Source organism: Triturus cristatus, chromosome 4_2 (genome assembly GCF_964204655.1).
Source record: "Triturus cristatus chromosome 4_2, aTriCri1.1, whole genome shotgun sequence".
Classification (NCBI taxonomy): Eukaryota; Metazoa; Chordata; class Amphibia; order Caudata; family Salamandridae; genus Triturus; species Triturus cristatus.
In genome coordinates this window covers 230,554,827-230,577,341 of record NC_140586.1, presented here as the reverse complement: position 1 = coordinate 230,577,341, position 22,515 = coordinate 230,554,827, and the positions used below count along the sequence as shown (strand labels likewise).

The 22,515-nt window shown below is 44.5% G+C and overlaps 1 protein-coding gene across 2 annotated transcripts in view; it reads right to left on the bottom strand.

Moving 5' to 3' along the window:
- Positions 1-3,716: 3,716 nt before the first annotated feature.
- Positions 3,717-22,515, bottom strand: part of CSF2RB (colony stimulating factor 2 receptor subunit beta) — a 193,239-nt gene continuing 174,440 nt past the window's right edge. For both annotated transcript variants that reach the window (XM_085601333.1, XM_085601332.1), the window contains exons 11-14: positions 16,177-16,267; positions 14,786-14,855; positions 11,967-12,070; positions 3,717-9,334 (exon numbers count right to left, since the gene is read on the bottom strand). In XM_085601333.1, coding sequence (XP_085457459.1) covers positions 8,281-9,334; positions 11,967-12,070; positions 14,786-14,855; positions 16,177-16,267 — 1,319 coding nt within the window. In that variant the 3' untranslated portion in view covers positions 3,717-8,280. The remainder of the gene's footprint in view (positions 9,335-11,966; positions 12,071-14,785; positions 14,856-16,176; positions 16,268-22,515) is intronic.

Sequence of the window (22,515 nt, the reverse complement as noted above, 5' to 3'; positions counted from 1 at the left end):
AAAGAAACATGCCAGGGAAAGTCAGTGTGTTTTACTGTGTTTTCACTTCGTTATTCCCCTAAGGGAATGTGGGGCCCATGGCTAGATTAACCTCCGTTAGGCCTACAGATTCCAGACACGCACTTAAGTCCAATGTAGCGAATGTGAAAAGAAGTATTCTGCAGAGTACAATGTCATATTTGTACTGCTTTTGGGTCATCCAGAACTGTCATATTTCTCTGAGCCAGCCATGACCAGACCCAGGCTGAGGGCTGACCTCAGCTGGATGGATTGATAACCTTTCTTCCACAAGCGAGGGCCTCCTCTCCACGAAGAGAAGATGGGTGGGGGGCTACAGGCCAATCCATCAACCGCTGTCGCTGAGTGCCAGGCACCAGGCTGCACCAAGGAGGGAAGGCAGCTTGGGGTGAAGGTGCTTCCGAGACATGTGGCAGAAACCTTGGACGACGCCATTTTGAACAAGCTCAGAGGCTGGACAAGAAGGAGGGAGCAGGGACGTGATGTGTCGCTGTTTGATGGGACCAACAGAGACTTCCTGCCAGCCCCCTACTCAACTTTTAAAAAGTGCTTGCACAGGAAGAAAAGGTCTCTCTGGGGTGTGGTCTGCTGAGGGTGAAGGTGCTGGAGCCTGGCGCAATGGGCAGTTGGAAGGAGAGACCCCCTGACTGCTCCCAGGACCCTATCAGCACCAGAAGAAGAGCCCAGGACTGGTGCACAGAAGCAGGGGCCTCTGCGCAGGGAGAGAGGCCCAGAAGGAGAGCCTAACGAAAGGCTGGCGCAGGGAGCCAGTGAAGACAGCACACTGCTGAATCTACCCTCTCCGAGACCCAGAGAGCAGAGGAGAGTGTTCCCAGTGGCTGCGGCTGGTAAAGAGGAGCATGAAGCGCCCCATAATGCCTCGCCAGGCATTTGGAAATCTGCCGTTTTGGTGCTTTGTGGCCCCCAGAGGAGGGGGTCACCCTCATGTGTGAAAAGGGGTGCAGGGGGGCTGCGGGAGCACCGCAGTCTCCCCCAGCATAAAGAAGAACAGTTCACCCCTAAGTTTCACAGGGCATCTGAAAGAATAACCCCTCAAGGGCTCAGCCAGCCTTTAACACCTTCTAGGCTGGAACTTATGTTCTACAGCTGAGGGTGTACTATGAAGTGCATCATGGAGTGAAGGGCTGAGTTGGGGATGTCTGGAGAAGGGCATCCCCTGGAGGTGAAGTGGTGTAACTGCACCAAAATACATTTACTATTGGGTATTTCTTTTTAGGTGGACTGAAAGTCACATGTGTAAAGTGAAGTATCTGTGTAAGGTGATGTTAAGCTAAATGGAGTTATGTTGCTGGACCTTCCTGCTAGGGGGTCTGGCTGTATTTACGTAATCCCATGCTTTTACCTGTGATTCCTTTTAAAGTGAAGAGGCGCACTGCAGGAAAAGTGTAGTTGCCAGGAGTACTTCTTTTGAAGGGACTGTAAGTCACATGTGTAAGGAGATGTCATAAGCCAAGTGGAGCTATGTTGCCAGACAGTCCTGCTAGGGTGTCTGGCTGTATATGCGCAATCCTGTGATTTCATCTGTGATGCCCTTAGGGGCTGTAATTGCAATGCATTCAAATGATCAACCAAGGTGATGAGTACTGTCATTCTAAAGTGTGCGTAAACCTGGATTCTTGCTGCTGCGCTTAGGTGAAGACCCCAGACTGCTAGCCCTTAAGATATAGAGGTGCATACTTTATGGTCAGTAGGAGATGCTCAGTCAGGGTCATGTGTCACCAAGGCAGGTTTACCCCTTTTTAATGCTTGTTGAGGTAATGGGGTGGGTCGCCACTGGGATGGTGCCAGTGTGCAGGGCCCTCGCTCCAGGTTATGTTCAACTAACTGCATTGGGGGCAAGTTGATGTACATACATGGGAGTGGTGGTTCTAGACCCCACCCCCCCCTGCGGGAGGGGTGGAGATGTTAGGCTATGTCACAAAGTAATTCCAACAGCTTATGTATATTTGTAAATTGGTGCATAGTATTGAGTGGTGTGTGTGTTTAATAACTGTACTCTTACTTTTATAAAGCCAAGTACAGACTGGACAATCATTTATTGAGTGTTATTTCTGTGCACCTGCAAATGGCGATTAGTAGCCCACACCACCTCCCTTGAGTAAGCCTCAGACTGCTCTGCAACGCTACCCTCTGAGAGTCAGGCGCTACAATTGGGTGTTTGGTTCCCAGTGAAGGACAAATGTAGTCATGTTATTTGTGCAGGCCTCACAGATGCTGCCTCATTTTCCAACAGATACTCAGTGGACAACTAATGCAAAGATTCCTTAATAGGTCTCAAATTATAAATTTTTTCCAAACCTGAAAGACTCTGTTCAACAGAATGGATTTTGGAGGGCACCAGGGCACACAAAGGGATCCCAGGCCTATCCACACGAGAGAGTGTTAGAGATTGCACTACAGAATTGAAACTGTTCAGCGAGAGAAATGGTCACCTAACCGGCAGTAGATATGAGGTTAATTGAGAACCCTTTGCCACATGCTGCTGTGAAGATATTTTTCTATTTAGCTGAAACCTGAATATCCTGTCTCCCAGTCAGCCATGGCAAATTGTGTTTGTTCCCTTTATGAATCACAAAGCAAGTGGATCTGGAGGTGGTCTGGGCCTTCTCACTTTCTCATATGTTCAGCGCTAATGACTGCCCCATCGCTGAGATGTACACTAGGACCATGGCTAGACCTTGTTTATTTCCAAAAGTGTCCTTTTATGATGAGTGGTCAGTGAGGCATATCTCTGTACTGATCTTTTCGCTAGGATTGTCATCCGGACACTTGGGGCTCTGTGTAGCTCCATACTGTGATAGGGCAACTCAGTTGTCGATACTGGGCACAGCAGCCTTGGCCAATATGTTACTAATAACCTTTATCCTTTACTACTTCCATAATATACCAGTCATACTCCAGCCGGCCTTCTCTGGAACTCTTTCTTTACCGGCCTAATACGGAGTGAGAACAAAAGGAAGGTGGCAAAAATGAATAAATAAAAAGCAGAAAATCTAACGACTTAGCTGAATCTAATGGGGTATGACAATTCCAATTGCTTGTGTGAACTGACAACTGAGAATGGGAAACAGGAGCAGACTTCTCGGGACAGAGGAGCAAATACTCGGATTTCTAGGGGTTGAATTTCCAGTATACCACTTACATGCAAGCCTCACTCAACAAAAGCCAGCCCTTCAGGTGAAAACTGTCCATCTGAGAAGAGACCTAGAGATCTATTCGTGTATCTAATCAATGCTGACACCATACACATCAACAAGGTCTCCCAGCTGCTCCACAAACAAGTTGAAACCAATGTTGGGCCTTATAGGCTGAAGGACGTAGGACCTTGAGAAGTCACACTGTTACATAGATTGCAATAAATGCCTACATATGTATTGTTGATGTATTTTGGAAGACACATGGTATTGTATTGTATTGTACTGGTTCTTATATAGCGCTGCTGTCACCCCACGGGTATCCTGGCGCTCAGGTATAGGAACACACAGCCATCATGATGAGGGATCAAAGGAAGGACAGAGAGGATCAGGCTTTCGGGAAGAGCCATGTTTTGAGGCTCTTTCTGAAATAAGTTAGAGAGTCGATCTGTCTGATCTTCTGTGGTAACTCATTCCACAGCCGAGCACCAACCACGCTAAAGGCCCCCCCCCCTCCACCCCCCCCCCCCCCCCCCCCAGCCTAGAGCGTTTAAATATGGGAATTACCAGCAGACTGGCGCTGGAGGAACAAAGCTGTCTCCGAGGGAGGTACCAGGCAAACCTTTCCTGTAAAGGGACCGTTCCCATCTCGTGTGTTGCTCTGTACACCAGACAGAGGGATTTAAAAAGGACCCTTTCCTTAATTGGTAGCCAGTAAAGCTCTCTCAAGGCATGAGTGGAGGACGAGTTACGCCGCAAGTTTAGCACCAGTTTTGCCACGGCAGACTGGACTCTTTGCAGACCCTGAAAGATGTATTGAGGTGCCCCTAAATACAAGGAATTGCAATAGTCCAGTCTGCTCATCACTGTGCTGCTTACTACCAGGGGACGCAGATCCTTCGGTAGGATCGGAAGTATCCGACGTAACAGGCGCAGCAGACCGAAAAACACACTGGCTGTCTTGTTTGCCTGCAACTCCATTTGGAGGTTCTTATCTAATAAGACCCCTAGGTTATGTATCGTACTGGCCAGGGCCAGCGGGTCCTCCTCGGGGGTAAGCCTAAACTCCACCGGTGTATGCAGAGGCAGCCTCGCCAATGAGCAGTACTACACCTTAGTCTTCCCTCCATTGAACTGCAGGGAGTTCCTCCGCAGCCAGTTTACGGTCTGACGCATGCACTCTTGGAATAAATCCATAGAGACTGCCTGTGGCTGTAGATAGATGTTAAAGAGAATAGGGCTGATGCTAGAACCCTGTGGTACTCCATAGGCTATGGGTGATTTGCGAGATGTGAATGGTGCTAAAGTTACCGTCTGTTGTCTCCCTGTCAGATAAGACCGCAGCCACTGCAATGCCCGTCCCTTCACCCCTATTCCCTCCAGTCTCTCCAGCAGGATTGAGTGACTCACTGTGTCGAATGCGGCCGACATATCAAGAAGCACTAAAACCGTAGCATTCCCGTTGTCGGCCCGCATCCGTAGGTTGTCCATCATAGTGGACAGAGCTGACTCTGTCCCATGTCCAAGACGAAAACCAAACTGGTCCTTATCCAGCAGGTGATGTTCCTCCAAATAGCATGATAAAGATCTGCTTACAGCCTTTTCCAGAATTTTAATTGGAAAGGCAAGGAGAGAGATTGGCCGAAAATTAACCGGATTTGTCGGGTCCAAGGAGGGCTTCTTAATCAGTGGTGTCACCACCGCCTGCTTCCATCCCTCCAGGATGATGCCTTTTTCCAGGGACTGATTACATATCTGTTGTAACCAGGGAAGAGTCATTTGGCCGTAGGTCTTCCATAATTTCTGAGGTAAAGGGTCAAGCGGGGAGCCTGAGGATATGCTTTGCACAACTGTGTTAAAAGTGAGATCTGTAAAGGTCGGAAAGCTATCCAGGGAGCATAACTGACCCGGATCCCCTTCAGTCGCCTGTATAGCATGGGCCTGGGCGGCAGTTTAGTTGTCCTTAAAGGATCCAACAATCTTTGTCCCTTTATCCAAGAAATGGGAACCGATCTCATCACATAATTTCTGTGAAGCCTCCACTTTGTTACCCAGGCAAGTTGGAGCGGAGATATGCCTGACAATCCTAACAAGTTCTTTGGTCCCGTTAGACGCTTGTAAGATGGAATTGGCATAGAAGTTTGCTTTACACTCTAGAATAAGCATCTTATGCTTAGTCTGTGCAGTCCTCGACTCCAACTTGTCCCCCCTCTAAGTACCTCTTCCTCCATTTTCTTTCCGCCTTTTTACATAGTAGACGTAACTGTTTCAGTTCATCATTGTACCATGGTGCTGAGATTTTATTTCTAGTTCTTAATTTTTTTATTGGGATTAGTTGATCCAAAGCATCCGTGATATATTTCTGGTAGATAGTATAAATCTCCTCTACTGTGCTAGAGGCACAGAAGGGATTTGCAGTGGGTGGTGTTAAAAGGGCCCCCGTCCTCCCTAATTTCGCCCATTCCCTGCCTCTCCGAAAGGCTGCAGGGGTTTTAGATTGGTCCCTCAGACCAGGTAACATAATTTTAAAATGGATTAAATAGTGGTCTGTCCAATTTTGGGGTATAATATTCAGTATCTCGACTTCCAGCCCATTAGCGAACAGTAGGTCAAGAATGTGTCCTCCCTGATGGGTCGGGGAAGTAACTAATTGTTGGAGGTTAAAATTAGTACAGGTATACTTCAAATCTCTCAGATAATTTCCCGTATTTGCGTTCTCCCACAGATTGAAGTCTCTCCCAGGATAATCATTCTGGAGTGTGCTAGGGATAAGTTGGTGATGGTATCTAAAAAAGACTGGTACAGGGTGGCACTCCCTGGGGGTCTGTAACAGACCAATCCCGTATATAGGCTGCCTTTAGGTTCCTGCAACGAGAACCCCATGAGTTCAATCCCATCTACCTCATCAACCTGTAGGGGAGCAAAATTAAGCTCCTCCCTGAATATCACTCCAACCCCTCCTCCTCCGCCCTCTATTCTTGGGTTATGTAAACTTTTAAACCCAGCAGGGCAGGCAAGTCCTATTTCTACCACAGACTCCGCTCTAATCCAGGTTTCCGTTAAAAACAAGACGTCGATTTTCATGTCTTCAATCAGCAGTGAGATTTCAGCATAATGCTTGACTAGCGACCGACTATTAATCAGCCCGCAATTCAAGCTGTTATTCGTATTAATGCTCACATTTTCCACAAAAGGTCCCTGATAGACAACGTCAGTGCGTACCCTCTTACCTAGTTCCAGTAGCTGTTCTCTTGTGTAGGTACAGAGTACCTCGTTGCCTAAACAGGCAGCATGACCAGCACTAGGCACCTCCGAAGCGCGGACGGGCGCAGACGGGCTTGCCTCTGGCTCACTTGCATTGCCCAAGATTAAATAGGCAAGCAGGCGTGTTCCCCCTGGCCACTAGTGCGCTCACCAAAATGGCGCCCTAGCGTGGCAAAACCTCCCCCAAGATGGCGCTAAATGGAAAGTGCGGAAGTGAGCCCTGCTCGAGCAGCAGGTGAGCAATTCTATTTTAAAGTGCGGGTGTGCGGTACTAAAAATAGTCAAAGAATGTTTATAAAAACAAGTTAAAAAGGACTCAGTCTGCAAGGAAAGAGTTTCGTGCAGCAGGCGATTTCCCAGCAGCTAGGCGGCCTATAACAATCGCTCCAATGTCCCTTCTCAACTCGACGCCTGGCGGTACTTTATCTTACTTTATTCCAGGGAACAATCTGACATATACTTTAATCTACATCTCACTACACATTTAATTATACATTGTACTATACATGACAGTAAATATTTCAATATATATTGTTGTGTACATTTTAGTATACATCCTTATTTATTCATACCACAATTTTTGAGGTCAATCTGACTTTTATCTGTGGCTTGGGATCATTGTGCCATTGCCCCATTGTTGCCATTCCTCCAGGTTTAACCAGACAGAGGGTACCATTCCCATCTCTATCTGCTGGTTAGTATTTTCTCCAAATATATCCTGGGTAAACTGCAAGCACCCTTCTCTTTCAAGGCTGCATGGAGAGCCATGAGTTTTGGTCTGGTGAGGCCTGGTCCTTTTAGCTATACAAAACATTGGCAGTGCTCCTGAGATCCTGTTTTCTTGGTTCCTCTATTTAGAGTGCACCCTGTGATCTGCCATCTCAGCCCTTCTTCTAGTGTTGTTGCATGACCTCCTGCTGTATCCACCCCTTTTCAGCAGTGCCCCTAGTACCAACCTGAGGTAAGTTCCGCCTCCAGTATTGACATTGTTACTTCTTGAAAACACATTCTCTCAAATAATAGAAAGCATTTTTCTATGATTGGATCGTTCATTTATTAACTAAATTAAAATGTATTCATTCTGAATTAGAAATCTTCATACCTGGGTTTTAATTAAAGCCTTGGCATAACATTAGGGAAGAATAATATAAAGTATAGGTTGATCAGAAAAAGGGTTAGCGCTACTTGTAAGGTGTTTTATGCTTTCATGATACACTGAATGGTGTGCAAAATATGATATGTTTGTGAGCAATAAAGTAAGACTGAATAGTTTTACGTTAATATTCCTCCTTGTCAATTCCTTTGGTGCAAGTTTGTGAAAATAATGTATATGTACAGACTAGCCATGACTATTATGGACTCCGTCCCCCATTATTCCACCTCTCCTGAGTCTGCCCACATTTGTGCACCTCCCTCTCCCAATTGATGGGTCCCAGAAGTAAATGTGTCCCATTTCCTGTATTGGTAGTCTCAGTGCCCCTTTCAATGGCTAAATTAATTTGGTGACTGAGGGTTAGATTTAGAGTTTGGCGGGCAGGATACACTGTTTCGAATGCATTAGAATACACCGTTCATCAAACTCTCGTTCCTCCCCGCCTCATTTAGAGATGGGTGGACCGTAAGCTTTACTTTGGCACAGCCCCCTTTGACTCAGGTGATGGGAAGCTTACTCCGAAGGCCTGACTGACCATGCATCATTTTGCATCAGAGTTGGTGATATGATCATAGAGCCTCCTCAACCCATCACCCTGCTAATTCCTGTAAATTATTTTCAACCAGCTATTATTTTCAACCAGCTTCAGCTGGAATCATCTTCATGCATCATTGTCTGCACGTGCCACTCCTATGAAACCGCCACATACTCATCCTTCATAAATTTGAACACCTCAGTGTGAGGCTGGGGCACTCTGAATTGGCTGTCCTCTGGTGCCATGGACAGACACAGCTTTGGAGGGTCTGCTGCTGGTGGGACTTTCTCACATTCCACCTTGTTCTCCAGGACATTGCAGTGAGGCAAGAAACAGTAGTCGCCGATCTGTTGCAAGAGGATGGGACTCGCTTCACCTGGGCTGAATATGAGCAGCCTGTCCTCAGGTGGCTCTCTGGTGTCTTTGTTGAATTCAGGAAGTGAAGCAGATGAGGAAGTTGCACTGTTTGGTATGGTTGGAGTGACAACATAGCCACTAGCCTCTTCCTGTTTGTTGAGGGCTGGGATGAGCACCTGAGAACAGTCTGGATCCACAAATGGTTTTCCATGCTGATTGTTCGAGCTCGATATGGTTGGAAAGTTGGTGGCTGTCAGCATCAGACTTGGTGGTGCCGTGACATAATCGATGGGGCCACGAGTTGGCAATGCCTCTTCCATGCCTGGTGGTGCTTCCTGGTTAGTAAAGGTTGCCCACTTGTCCAAAGATGGAGGTTTTTGGCAGGCATCTGCCTTGGTTCGGAGTTGATGCTTCCAAAACTCTCCGTTTTGGGTTTTTGGATCAGCAGATTCAGACATGGCTTCTGGTGGGCACAGGACATAGCCAAATTGGGGTGATGAGGCATTTGAGCTCACTGATGCTGGAAGCATTTTGGTGCCCCAGTTGGGAGGGAGACTGATATATTTCTCCTTTCCATCTGGGTGCTCAGTGGCAGAGTTTTCAGACTGCCACGGAGTGCGTGGGAATAGCAAATATGGGCCATTGAAGTCCGAAGAGGCACTGCCTTCATATTGGATCGTGCCTGGTTGTGTGCTCTTGTAATTTTCCACCACCAGTGGAAATGACTGGTACCCACAGCTGTGTCCTTGGTCAGACGGGGTTTTAGATGATCCCTGAAGGTCCAGGCTGGCAGGATGTGGTGTCTCTGCGTTTACTAAAGATGATGGCATCACCTTGACATCGTTATACAACCTGCATTCAAAAGGAATTATTTTGTCAGTGCCCTCTGAAGCCATTCATAGAACAACACTGATTTACAACAGCTACTGTGGTTCACAGCAGCTGATCAATTAGCCTTGCTTGGCACAATCTTACAATACCCACCATTTAACGTAGTCAAACAGTTAAAGGGGCTTACAATGAGAAATACAACAAAGTGATGGATGGAATGCAGGGCCGGACTGGGATTGCAAACCAGCCCTGGCAGTTACGTCCGACCGAGGGAAGGGGGTACACTGCTGCTGTGGTTTTGTTACAAGGGTCCGATTTGAAGCAAAACTGGCCTCCTTTAACAGTAACAGCCCCCACCGATTAAAAAAAATGGCCCCAACCTTTCTGGCCCACTAGCAATTCGCCCGGTGCCCTCTCCGGCCAGTCCGGCCCTGATGGAATGCTTGAACTAATCACAGCTGCTGGTAATTACTTGGGCCACATCCCAATCAACCATTTTTGTCAACAATGCTGCCTCAGATTAGACCCAGCCATATGCAAATCAGCCTTGATACTAAGCCAGTATTAACAGTTGAGCCCGAATTGCCATGCCAGGTCCTTTCTGAACTGGAACATAAGCTACCCAAGGCCGGTTTCCGCCTATGTAGGCATCTTTATTTTGGTGCAGCTTGTATTCAGTAGCACAGTGATCTCAGGCCCATGTCTGGACATCCCTGTCACACTTAGGGCGTCACAATGTAAATTACAAAAAAGTAATATACCATGATTGAATTATTCTCAGCCACTGGCAAGTACTCATCCCACATCCCAATCCATCGTTTTTTGCTCACCATGCTACCTCAAATTAGACCCAGCCATGCACCAGTGAGCCTTGTGTCTATTGCAGTAGGAACAGTCCAGCTAGAACTGTCAAGGAGGGCTGATTTGCACTCGCCTAGAATGGCACAGTGGTTAAAAAACGATGGTGTGTAATGCGGGCAGAGAGCTAGTCAGTGACTGATATTATTTTGAGCATTCTTGTGTCTTTGCAGTAAATGCCCGAAGTGTGAAGAATATGCACAGATGTGGCTCCCATGCTTACCATGCCATAAGACTAAAGTTATACATCACTGATGAGACCTAAGTAGGTCGAAAACAGGCTGGGTTTGCTTGTATTCTCATCTGGATGGAACCTGGCCTGGCAGTTCAGGTTGAACTTTGCATTTTGTAGCAGGACAAAGACCGATTTGCATTAGGCGGGTATTAGTTTAGAATGGTACATTAGACAAAAAAGGATGGTCTGGATTGCAACCCCAAGCGATTGCCAAAGGTTGAGATTAATGTAACTATTCCTTCCATGACCTTGTTATTTTTATTATTATGAAATCTGTTTATTGGCATTTCGTTAATATAGACATAGCACATAGTACATATGAAGTACCGCACAGGCAATGAGTCAGCCACTCTGATTATACTCCACCAGTCATAAATGACCTTGTTATTTTTATATAGGTTATCAAGCCCACAGCCACCAGGTTTCATAGCAGCCACACTTTGACCAGTATTTTTCAGTTGCCTAGTAACCAGTCACAAAGCACTCTTTGCATATCAGTCTCAATGCAAATCATTTACTAGACACACTGAGGTATCAGGATTCCTAGCAGCCACACAGAACCCAGTATAGAGCGCAGCAAAACGCCATACTTACCAGTGCCTAGTACAGTCAGCAGTGTTCTGTACAACTAGCTTATTCAGCCCTTTCTCCCTAAACAGTAACAACCAGTCACAAGATGTTGACATTGCTTCCACTCTAAGTAAAGTCAGTTGAACAGTGCCCAGCTGCCAATTACAGAATTCCCTCTACTTACACCAGTGACAAAGCCAGAATTCTCCTATTTCTGCTTCTCCTTATAGTAACAAGTCACACATAGTTTTCTCTTGACAGCAGCCAATTACAAAGCCCTACCTTTTTAGCAGCCAGTGCTTTGCCCCATCACCTGATTGTAGCTAGTCACACAGCCTTCTTTTCATATATCAGTCAGTCAAGGAGCCTAAGCTCACTTTACATCAACTAGTCACACCGCCCTTTCTGGAAGCAATCAGTCACATAGTTCCCTCTCTTTATAGCGGCCAACCACAGAGCCCTCTCTGCTGACCTTAGCCAGTCAACAAAGCTCTTTTTGTAGCAACTAGTAACAATCTGAGAACACTTTATAGTAACCAATCACCAAACCTATTGTCTCATAAAGGCAGCCGGACACACAGCCAATTTTGTCCTTAGAACAGCCAGGCACACAGAAGGCAGTCAGACATCCCCCTCTTCTTGTAGTAGCTACACAGCCTGTGTTCTCCTTCCATCAGGCAGGAATACAACCTGTTAGCTGATACTAGCGGAGGACACATCACAGCTCCCTAAATGAATTAAGAATACAAATGATTATTAGGAAACACTGGTGCTGCATTACCCTCCTTGTGACAGTTATAGAGCACTATGTTTTATGGTAGGGTGTCACAAACCACCTTCTCCTTAGGAAGAAATCACACAGCCAGTAGCCACTGCGTCTATAGCATAAGATCGCCATCCTTTGTCTCCCTCTTTCAGCCAGCCACACAACCCCTCCTGTCCTTACATTAGCCAATCACATGCCCCTCTCCTTTCACTGGATCACCTCACCCTTTAGTAAATAGACAGCAGCTACTGGGGTCCTCAGTTTCCGGAAGGTATTGCTGGGCTCTCCCTGGGCCTCTGATGTTTGACTGGAGAGCCAGAGACCCCTTCTGAAAAGAAACACACAACAGAGGCCACAGTTGAGGCAGGTAGTTCAGTGAGAGTGCTGACAGTATGTGGGTGAGTGTTAGTATTTAAGATGAAGGGGGACAGTCATGAATTGAGGTGACATGAGAAGTTATCTCAAACCCCCTAACTCTCAATGCAGCTTTTTCCCGAACCTTCACCACTAACCCGCTATCCTTACCTGCATGCTAGCCTCTCAAATTTCTATTTTAAAGCTTACACTAACCCTCCCCTTTATTTGTGAACTTAACCCACTGCCTAAAGTCCTGTCATAATTTCAAAACCTGAATGAATCGGTAATCCCTAAACTTACCTTTAAAACTTCACTCTAAACCTTAATGCTATTCTTAACTTAAATCCTTTACTCTAGCTTTAATCTACAAACCTGCCCCTCCTTTAAATCTTCATTTTTCAACCTATCCATAGTTTCTAATCTTACCTTAACCTATTTACTAAACCCTATCTTTGTTTTAAAACCTCAGCCCAGCCATTACAAATTATTTTAATTTTGTCCGTTATCCAAATCCTCAAAACCTTAGCTGAACCCTAACAGTCAACGTATCTGTACTTTAAAACTTTACTGTAGCTAGCCCTATTGATAAAACTATACTTTAACCTAGTCACCTAAACCAGTTCCTAATTCTAAATCCTTAATTTATACCTATACTGTCTCTAACCACCAACACTATACTGATGTAAAACCTTACTTTAACCATGTTGGTGACACGCTTTGAAACCTTTGTCTAACCCTAAACTTGTCCCTAACTTTAAAACATTGTTTTGACTCTTAACAGCTACCCATAACCCTCACATCTTACATAACTGTAACCCTCTATGTATCTTCGGACTTTCTCCTGGCCCTTTCTCCAACCTTCTGGCCTTACCTTAAAACGGTAACACAAACCCAACTCATGCCCTATTTCTTATGCTAACTTTAAGACTAATCATCAAGTCTAACCTCCAAATCTTCTGTAGACTTGTTAATCGTTACACTGAAAATCCATATATAACCACAAAACTAGTCTAATCATTTACCCTCTGTAACCCTGAATGTCAAAACTTATTCAAACCATAACCTGTCTTAAAAACATTTGTCAAATCCTAAACCCCAACCATCTTCCTAAGCTTCAAACTTGAATCATTCCTTACCCAATACTTAACTTCAAAACGTTATACTAATCCTATTTCCAACTCTATTCTCACTTTAAAATATCTGCCTAACCTTCGTCAAAGCCATTCAACTTTACTCTAGCCCAAATCCTAAGCCATAGCTCTACCTTTAAAACCTTTGACTGACCCTAGTCATCTAATAGATCCCTGTTTATTCACAAATGTAATCCTCAAACCTAATCTAGTTCTTTCTTTAATCCTTATCTCTAACCTTCTAAACTAACCCTGAACGTAGCCTATTCGCTAATACTCAAGCTAGGGCTTAGTCCTAATCCTGAATATTAAGTTACCCTAACCATTACCCTATAACATGTACTCAAATCTTAGAGAAACAGAGGTTCATTCATCTTCCAACAGTCAATAAAATGAGAAAGTCCTCTTCCATCCCATGGGGTGACTTCTATTTCCTTTAAATTCTGGGCCAATGACTGCGCCTATAACCCGATCCGTCTAAAGCAGAGTTTGCTCATTGACAAAGACTGGTAAGTTAATATAGTTAGCTGAACTATCTGTGGCGTGCCCTAAACTTTAGGTCTTCCATACACACTGTCCTGACGAAGGCCATTGATCCGTATTGGGCAGATCTCAGCCGAAACATGTCGACCTGACCACAAGGTGTTGTGGACCAGTAGCTAATCCACAAAACACAGAGCTGTTTTCAGCCTTATCCCTAGCCTGATTTCCTTTTCTCAATAAAATTTCCTTGCAGGATAGGAGATAATTTTAATGACACACCAATGTCCGCATCCAGAGAGTCTCCCTCGTGGTGGAGGATGTTAAATCACTTAAAGAAGAGGACACTCAAGTGAAAGACCCAATGATGACACTACCACCAAACCACACTAGCGGAGATAATATACGCCGCTAACTGTCAATGTGTGGTTTAGGGTCTCCAAAACAATTTTCCCTGGGACTCTGGCATATAGACTTTTGTAGTTCATTTTCACCCCTTTGATTAATGTATAATCTTCATGTTAGTCTAACTCTAAAGCCCTAACTCAGACCTAACCAATGTCCCACCGCCAAAGCTATCTGTAAGCCTAACCATTAAACGTAACCCCGATACCTACTATAACTTTATCTTTGTTTCTCACTTGTAACTTTCCAACCTAATACTGGCCAAGCTTGTAATCTTTCACGAAATTTCCAGCCAAAATTTAAATACTAACTTTAAACCTTATCCTATCAATGACCTTATCACCAAGTTATAAATCGTACTCAGTCCTCAACCCCTATCCATAACCTTCAAACCCTAGACTAACTTGTAGCGCTCTAACGCTAAGACCAGCCCATGATTTCTAGGACCACATTTGTTATTGGCACCTAAATAACAGATGGCACCAGTGCCCAAGTCATTTATGCTCCTTTTATCAACCACAGAAGAATGAAAGTCATGATCCACTCTTCTAGGATTTTAAAACTGTCATTTGCAGGCCATAAAAAGATCTCTGCAACGGCTGCATTAACCTACAGATCTTCCTGGTCAGGGCCTAGAAATGCTTTTAGAACTCTGGCGCCGCGGTCCTTACCTGAAGGAAGCTGGCCAGCAATTTGCTTTTTTTGGGATTCGGAATCGCGTCCTCCCATCTGCGCTTTGACCTATGAGTTACAAAGAAGAAAGAGGTCAGGGGTCATGACAAAGAGGACAAGAATAAGTTTTAGAAACGGGCCAACCTGAGAATGAGGCACAGTGAGGTCAGAGGAATAACTAACAGTGAGGTCAGGGTTCAGACTAGCTGGTGCAAAGAGCGGAATCAGGTGACAGGTGTAAGCTGCAAAGTAAGGTCAGAGGTCCTAATGACAGGCGAGAGCAACAGAGTGAAGTCAGTGATCTGATTGACAAACGAATGCATCTGAGTGAGATCAGACTGACGGGAGATGGGAACTGTATGAAGCCATGGGTCAAAGAGGCAGCTCGCAGTAGCAGAGTGAGGTCAGAGATCAGAATGACAGATTCGAAAAAGGTCATGGGTCTGGGTGACAGTTGAGAGCAGAATTCTAACGTCAGAGGTCATAATTGCCAGCGAGAGCCGCTTAGTGAAGTCAGATTGACAATAATCTGCACCGAAGTGACGTCATGGGCCAGATTGACAGCCCGCAGCTGTTGAGTGAGGTCGGGGCTGATGGGGCGACAGGTGAGCAGCAGAGTGAGGCCAGCGAATACACTGATATTTGAGAATCAGAGTGGGGCCCGGCCACGCAAATTAGAGCGACACATGTAAACACAGTGAGGTCTAGTCTCGGCCTGGCAGGTGAGAGCAGCAAAGCGGATTTGGACTCAGCCATACAGGTGAGAGGAGCGGAGCGCATACGTCAGAACTATAGAAAAGAACAGAGTGATTTCTTTCTTCAACAGCAGCTGAGTGAGGTTAGAAGTTAGAATGACTAGAGAAAGTAGTCGAGCGAGCTCAGAATGACAGGTTAGAGTAGTTAAGTAAGCGCAAAGGTCAGACGGTAGAGCACCTGAGTCATGTCCTAGCAGGTGAGTGACATCAGCTGACGAGGTCAGCAGCGTGAGGTCAGCCTGTGGGGTTGGGGGAACAAACGGACAGATGAGAGCAGCTGATGAAGGTAAAAAATGAGACTTGAGAACAACAGAGTGACGTCATAATGACAGGGGAGATCGGCCGAGTGAGGCCAAGGCCAAGTCTGGCTGAAAGGTCACAAAACCTGCATGATGACGAGGTTCAAAGATGAGGCTGAAAGCAAAGTGAGTGACGACGCTAGGTGTCAACCTGGGAGTTCATTTCTAGCACAGGTCGAGGGGGCTACAATGGGAGGTATTAGAAGTGATACACAGATCAAAGGAGCGTGCAGGGAGTGTACAGAAGGGAGGTGGAGACAGGTGGCAGCTTGCCGGGGATGGGAGTCTATCCCTGACAGGTCTGCAGTAGGTAGTGAATGAATGTACCAATCTCACCTCTTGAGGTAATTGTAGCAAGGAACAGCTGCAGCCAACAGAAGGAGAACCACAACAAGCAGCGGCACATACAGGATCTGTGGGTCCCATGCTGAAGAGAAACGAGGTGTGAATTAGTGTCCAACATGAGATACGGCCAGCCCCAGAATAGCCTACACCAGCTCCCTCTGGAGCTTTTCCTTGCCATCGTTCATCCTCAGTGCTTTACAGTCAGAGCCACTGAAATTATGCCACAAAATCCATGATCTGCTGCATAATCTGCAGATTTTAGTTATTAAAAGCGCTGCAACATGTGTTGCAGCAAAGTGTGGGATCCTTTGCAAAGGTTGACTGATCGATCACTTCTCTTTTGCTTCTTACTGTATCTGGATGTTAAAGTGGTATTAATGATGTGAAACCTGTGCCCGGGAAGTGTTAATATGTGTAAAAATGCCAAGGTAATACGAACACAAAATATGCCATATAATTTGCCTTTTCTTGCTGTATAATTTAGTCAAGAACTGGAACATAATTTGTCATTCCCTGCTTCATAAGTCTACTGGCACTGATTAAAGAGCACTCTGAAACATGTTAAGAATCCTCTCAATACATCCAGCCCTCATTATTATAAGCGTCCCAGGGGGACCTCCCGGCCATCAGAAACACGCAAAGGAGCTCTTTCAACAACACTACAGGGATCCCTTCCTCCAGCATTCATGGAGACTGCACCAAATGAGGCCATCTCACCGACATAGTACAGATTTGTGGGCTCCCAAATGAGGAGATGTGTGAGGTAGATAAGCTAGTGTCTGACATGCACTATAACCAACAGGCCAGTGAATGATCCTTAACTGGAGGCCCTTTTTACCCATATTCCAGGGAACACCCGTCAGACATACCAGAGGGAGCTTTCTTACTAATAGCACAGGGGGACACTTTATACAACACCAAAACTGTACCCCCCCCCCCCCCCCTCACCAACTCTCCTTTTACAATCCAAAAACAGATTTTGCAATCCAGGATTAACAGTGATGAGGGAGGAATGTCCTTAGTGCAAATGATACTTTTCATTCAGAACCCCCCAGAATGAAGATATAGAGGGTAGGCAAGGAAATATGCAGCAAGCACTTTATAGATCTTGCTTTACCCATCACAGAGATCTCTGGATTCCAGGTTTAAGAGATGTGAAGCAATTTTCAGTTGTCTAGTGCAAATTATCAGAATTATGGTCCGCTGTGCACCAGTGTTTGTAAGTAGGGATGTGATCTTGTCCTTTATAGGATAAAGTGTTTCTTTTGTGCTTCTCTGTGCTCTACTTTAGAGGTACATGTTTTCACCCCAGCTCTGCCATTCACCATAAAGCACTGCCCGAGCACATACTCAGTCCCGTCAAGCAAATAACATTTCATGACACACGTATACGATACTCTGGAGCCATACTCGGCGGGAGACATGAACGGGACGATTAGTAGCGTCTTCTTTTTAGATGGCAGGCACTTGCGCTACATAAAAATGGATTTCTGATTAAATTGGGACCAGAACTAATATTAAGGACATTTATGTAAGAGGTTATTTACAAGTTGACTTAAAGACTATAAGGGTTGCACAGAATTTTATTGCATACAAAGTGAAATATCCTCGCAGTTTTTGCCAAGATGGAAGTAGAACCGGCTTGGAGATATAATTAAGTGATATTCCAGAAATACAGCCCTGATGAATTTGTGGGGGACACACTAAACAATGAAACGCGTGTTGGCTGGCTGGGAAAAAAAAAATTAAAGACCAAGAGGAATACAAGAAATGTGTCATAAAAATTGATTTGCTTGATGGGACTGAGTATGTGCTCTGGCAGTGCATTATTGTTACGGAGAGATCACCTGTGGTCTCAATCGAGGGGGGTTGGGTGACCCCCTTCCCTTGGAGCACTACTATTTAGATAGATACAAGTATACTCATACCCGTAACTAGTGAACGCCAGAATAACCTGGTATATCATCAGTATTGAACCATCTGCTGTTTACATCCCTGCTCATAAGCTGAAGTAACTGTGGTTGCTTGTGCATGAGTTGCTAAGGTTAGTCCGCTATCCTTCCTTTGCCTCTGAGGATGGTTATCAATTCTATTCTGTTAATTTGTAAGTCTATTGTGCTTTGTGTTATTTTATGCTTTACCTTTTGGTCATTTGGGTACCTTTTTAGTAACTATTCACTGTGTTTGGGACTGTCGGCAGCATTACCCATGCAGTTCTGGCATTACTACTGTTTTGTTATTTCTACATGTCTCTGTACAACTATGAGGTGGTTTCTTGTTTTTATCAGAAAGGTTCTGTGAGGTGCAGGGATTTGTATTCATACCTTTATGGGCAATGTTTGGATTTTGCCCTTTTTGCAGGGTCATCCCCAATCTTTTTGCCTTTTCCCTCCTATTTTCTGAACTAGTTTTTTTTGGCTTTCAGGACTCTGCCCATTTTACCACTGCTAACCAATGCTAACATGCTTGTGCTCTCTCCTTTAAACATGGTGAAATTGGCTTACACACAATTGGCACATTTAATTTACTTGTAAGTCCCTAGTAAAATACTACTACGTGTACCCAGGGCCTGTAAATTAAATGCTACTATTGGGCCTGCATCTTGGTTGTGTCACCCACTTAAGAAGCCTTATTAAACATGTCTCAGGTTTTTCAGTGCAGCCTGTGTGTGCAGTTTTGAATTGCTATTTCAACCTGGCAAAATAAACCTTTTGCCACACACAAACCTTACTTTTTAATACATATAAGTCATCTCTAAAGTAGGCCATAAGTAACTCACAGAGCAGGGTGCAGTGTATTTAAAACGTTGGACTTGTACTTCTAAGTTTTACATGCCCTAGTAGTGAAAAACTCTTAAATTCGTTTTTCACTACTGTGAGGCTTACCTCTCCCATATGATAACATTGGTTTGCCTTACTACTTGTAATAAGTGCTGACGCTTGATTGGGAGCAGATAGGAATATCATGTTTGGTGTCTGAGAAATTGCAGTTAAAAACCCTCTTTAATGGTAAAGTAGAATTTTAAATAACAGTTTTGAAACTGCCTCTTTTGAAAGTTGGCATTTTCCTGTCCTATTTGGTGCCTGCAGACTGTTCCTGTATCACATGACTGGGTGTAGTTGACAGTTGGACTTTGTTTATTTCTCCCAGACAGCCGCACAGAAGAGGGGTTAGGTGTGCCTGGCTTGGCGATCAACTGGCAGGGTAGGGACGGAGCTGAGCATAGCACCACTTGCAACTGAATAGACTGTGCCTTGCCTTCACACAAAGGACTTGTCACCACTGCATTGTTCATGCAGACAGCTTGGAGCCAAGGCAGGGGGGACAGGAAAATTCAAGGACATCAAAGGGAATTTTCTAGAATCTTCCCGACTTCAAAGTGGGGACCAGATATAAATATTGGACCTTCAGACACAACTCTTTAGTACAACTCTGGACCTGTGGATACTACGAAAGATGGACTTCTGTGCTGCTTTACTGCCAGAAGGACTGCCAAACTGGTGCTCTGCTGCCCTGCTTGCTGAAATGAAAGACTGGACCTGAACCCTTCATCCCAGGCTGAAGTGGCTCCAAAAGCCAGCCTACTGACCTCGTGTTCTGAGCCACAGGATCATAACGGGTTCCAAAGTCTCCCTGCAACTGCCCATCTGACCTGCTGTCTGGACCTGCAATATGGCATGCAACTGGAGCTGCCTAAACCCTGCTGGCCTTTGCTTGAGTGAGCTCATGATCCCCAAGAGGCACCCCTCAGGTCCTGGACCATTGATATAGCATCAGTTGAACTCTGTCCTCAAGAACATGAGAAATCCTTAAGTTTTGGGCACTTCGCGAAAGGGACTGTTTGTGCCGAGATCTTGCCATTCGTACCACCCACCAACGCAAAGCTCCAGCGAACCTGACTCTTCACACCACAGAAACCGCCAACAACGCCTGGCAACGCGGGATCTGCACTTCGTGTTACAGCTTTGACAGCTCATAGTGAGCACCACTGCAGAGCTCCAGTAAGGACCGACCGCGACGCCTGACAGGATATTTGTGCTACAGTGATGGCTGTCCATGACACACGGCCTGCTCTTTACGCTACATTGACCAACCACAACACTCTCCCTGCTCCTTGTGGCCCCTTCACCGGATATGGAACTCTCCGTGCTGGACTTTGAAGGTAGCTCTTTAAGCGCGACTACCTTGGTCCCTGTATCCGCCCCGCACTCCATCGCAGTGGGCCTGAACTTGTGACTTTCACCCTGTCTCGCACTACCACATCACTGCAAATGGCGCATTGTGTTTTTAGGTGCTTTGCTTACCTGAAATCTTTAAAGTTACATTTCTCTGGTTCTGCTGATTAGATTTTTGTTGTTCTAGTGTCTAATAATTTATTAAATTTTACTCTATTTTTCTAAATTGCTGTGCGATTTTTCTTGTGTTGTGTTTTCACTTTATTACTGTTGGAAATGGTCCACAAATACTTTACACATTGCATTTAAGTTAAGCCTGCATGCTTTTTGCCAATCTACTAAAGGGTTAAGCACTGTTTAATTTTGGATTTGTATGTGACTTCACCATGACAAACATGGTTGCTGCTTGAGTAGGTCCCCGCAACCAGTAACCCAATTTCCAACACTAGCATACAAAATGGTTAGTCTAATCAGTTTTTTTCCATCTAGTGCTCGTAAACTGTAGAAGTGATTAACGATAAACAAGCAACATCAAATTTGAAGCTGAAGTAAAATAAGTTCTCCCAGAATATACTTAGTTAAACTGTAAGTGTATATTAATGCCTTACAAAATGATTTTGTGAATTATAAGATTGAAACAAGAAATGGTTACCTAGTCTAGATTTTGCTTACATAATCGGGTCTTTGCGTTCTCCCTGAACACGTTTATGAGAGAGCAAAATAAAATGATTTACAGACAAGCCCTCATTAATCAATGTAATCATCAATAATCAATATAAATGATACAATTACACATATCTGAAGCAGATAACCACTATTTAGTTGCCCAGTCTGATCTTTCCTTGGCTATTACAAGCTACAGGGCATTCAGCTTTATTTTGCCTACTCGGTGAAGTATCCCTTTGTTGATCTTGCAGAATCTAGTAGCAAAGATATATTGGATGCTACAATTAACATCTAAGAATGTTTGGCATCCTTCTAAAATTGCTGAAGCCTCACCTCGTACTGTGTACTGATGCTTCTTATGACCATGACCATTTTTTCTGTCAGTTGGCTATTTTACCTGTTGCTTTGTGTGGGAATGTGGGAGGTTTTCTTCTCACACACTGCACACCACCTCTACAGTTTTACAGTGAGTACATACTCCTTGTTTTAAGAAAGCACCAACGTTCTAAAACCTATAGATTTCCTTTAGGGGAAATGCCATTCCCTTGTGGCCCTTATTATTCAATAACCACTATATGGGTAACATGTGAGCTAGCCATATGCCCTAAATATGCAGCTTTTGATCTGCATGAAGTAGATATTGGTTAGAATGTTGCAGAAAGACTATATTATAACAATAGGAAAAGTAAATGTGCAATGACTGGACTGGACCGTTTCAAAGCCTATATTTACTCTTGATCATTGTACTAAAGAAGAATCCAGAAACACTGTTTTGTGTTCCTTTTGTGAAATAGCTTAATTTTCCTATTTTTTCAACTGTCCAGTCAAAGGCATAGTTTACTTGATGGGTTACTGGAGTTGGTTATTTCACTGTATTCTATTCTGCAACTCCTTTTAGTTGGTCAGGTTAAAAAAAATTGATTTTTCCACACCTATTTTGTCATTTATCTAGTCAAAAGGAATAGTTTGCTTGATAATTTATTGGATTTAATGGTACCTCTGTGCTAGATTTGACAGAAATGTGTTAGCAAACCCTTTTGGGTGACCAGATTCTGAAAATCCGATTCTATCACGACCAATTATTCACTGTTCACCTGTCATACTGTGAAGTCCAACATTCTTTGGACACATTGCTGACCAGTTCTGTCTTTGAAAATTCAAAGCCAAGAGTTTAAATTGAGAAAAGGATTCCACCGTAAATGTTAATTGAGAAATAACTTTCTTCTAAATCTCCACTTATTATGCATTGTGAAATCCAAACTATAGATAAAACACCCTTTACATGTGATAAAATACTATAATTCAAGAGAAGACATTGAAAATACTCATGTGTAGGTAAAAGGAGTTTTGCTTGCTTGGAAAATTCCATGCAGTGAGCTTTATATTTGTATCATGGTTGTTGTTAGAAAAGATATCTATATTTGGTGTGGTGGTGGCAGCATAATGTGATGGATGGAAAAAGTTTAAATAAAGGCACTGTAGAAGGTCT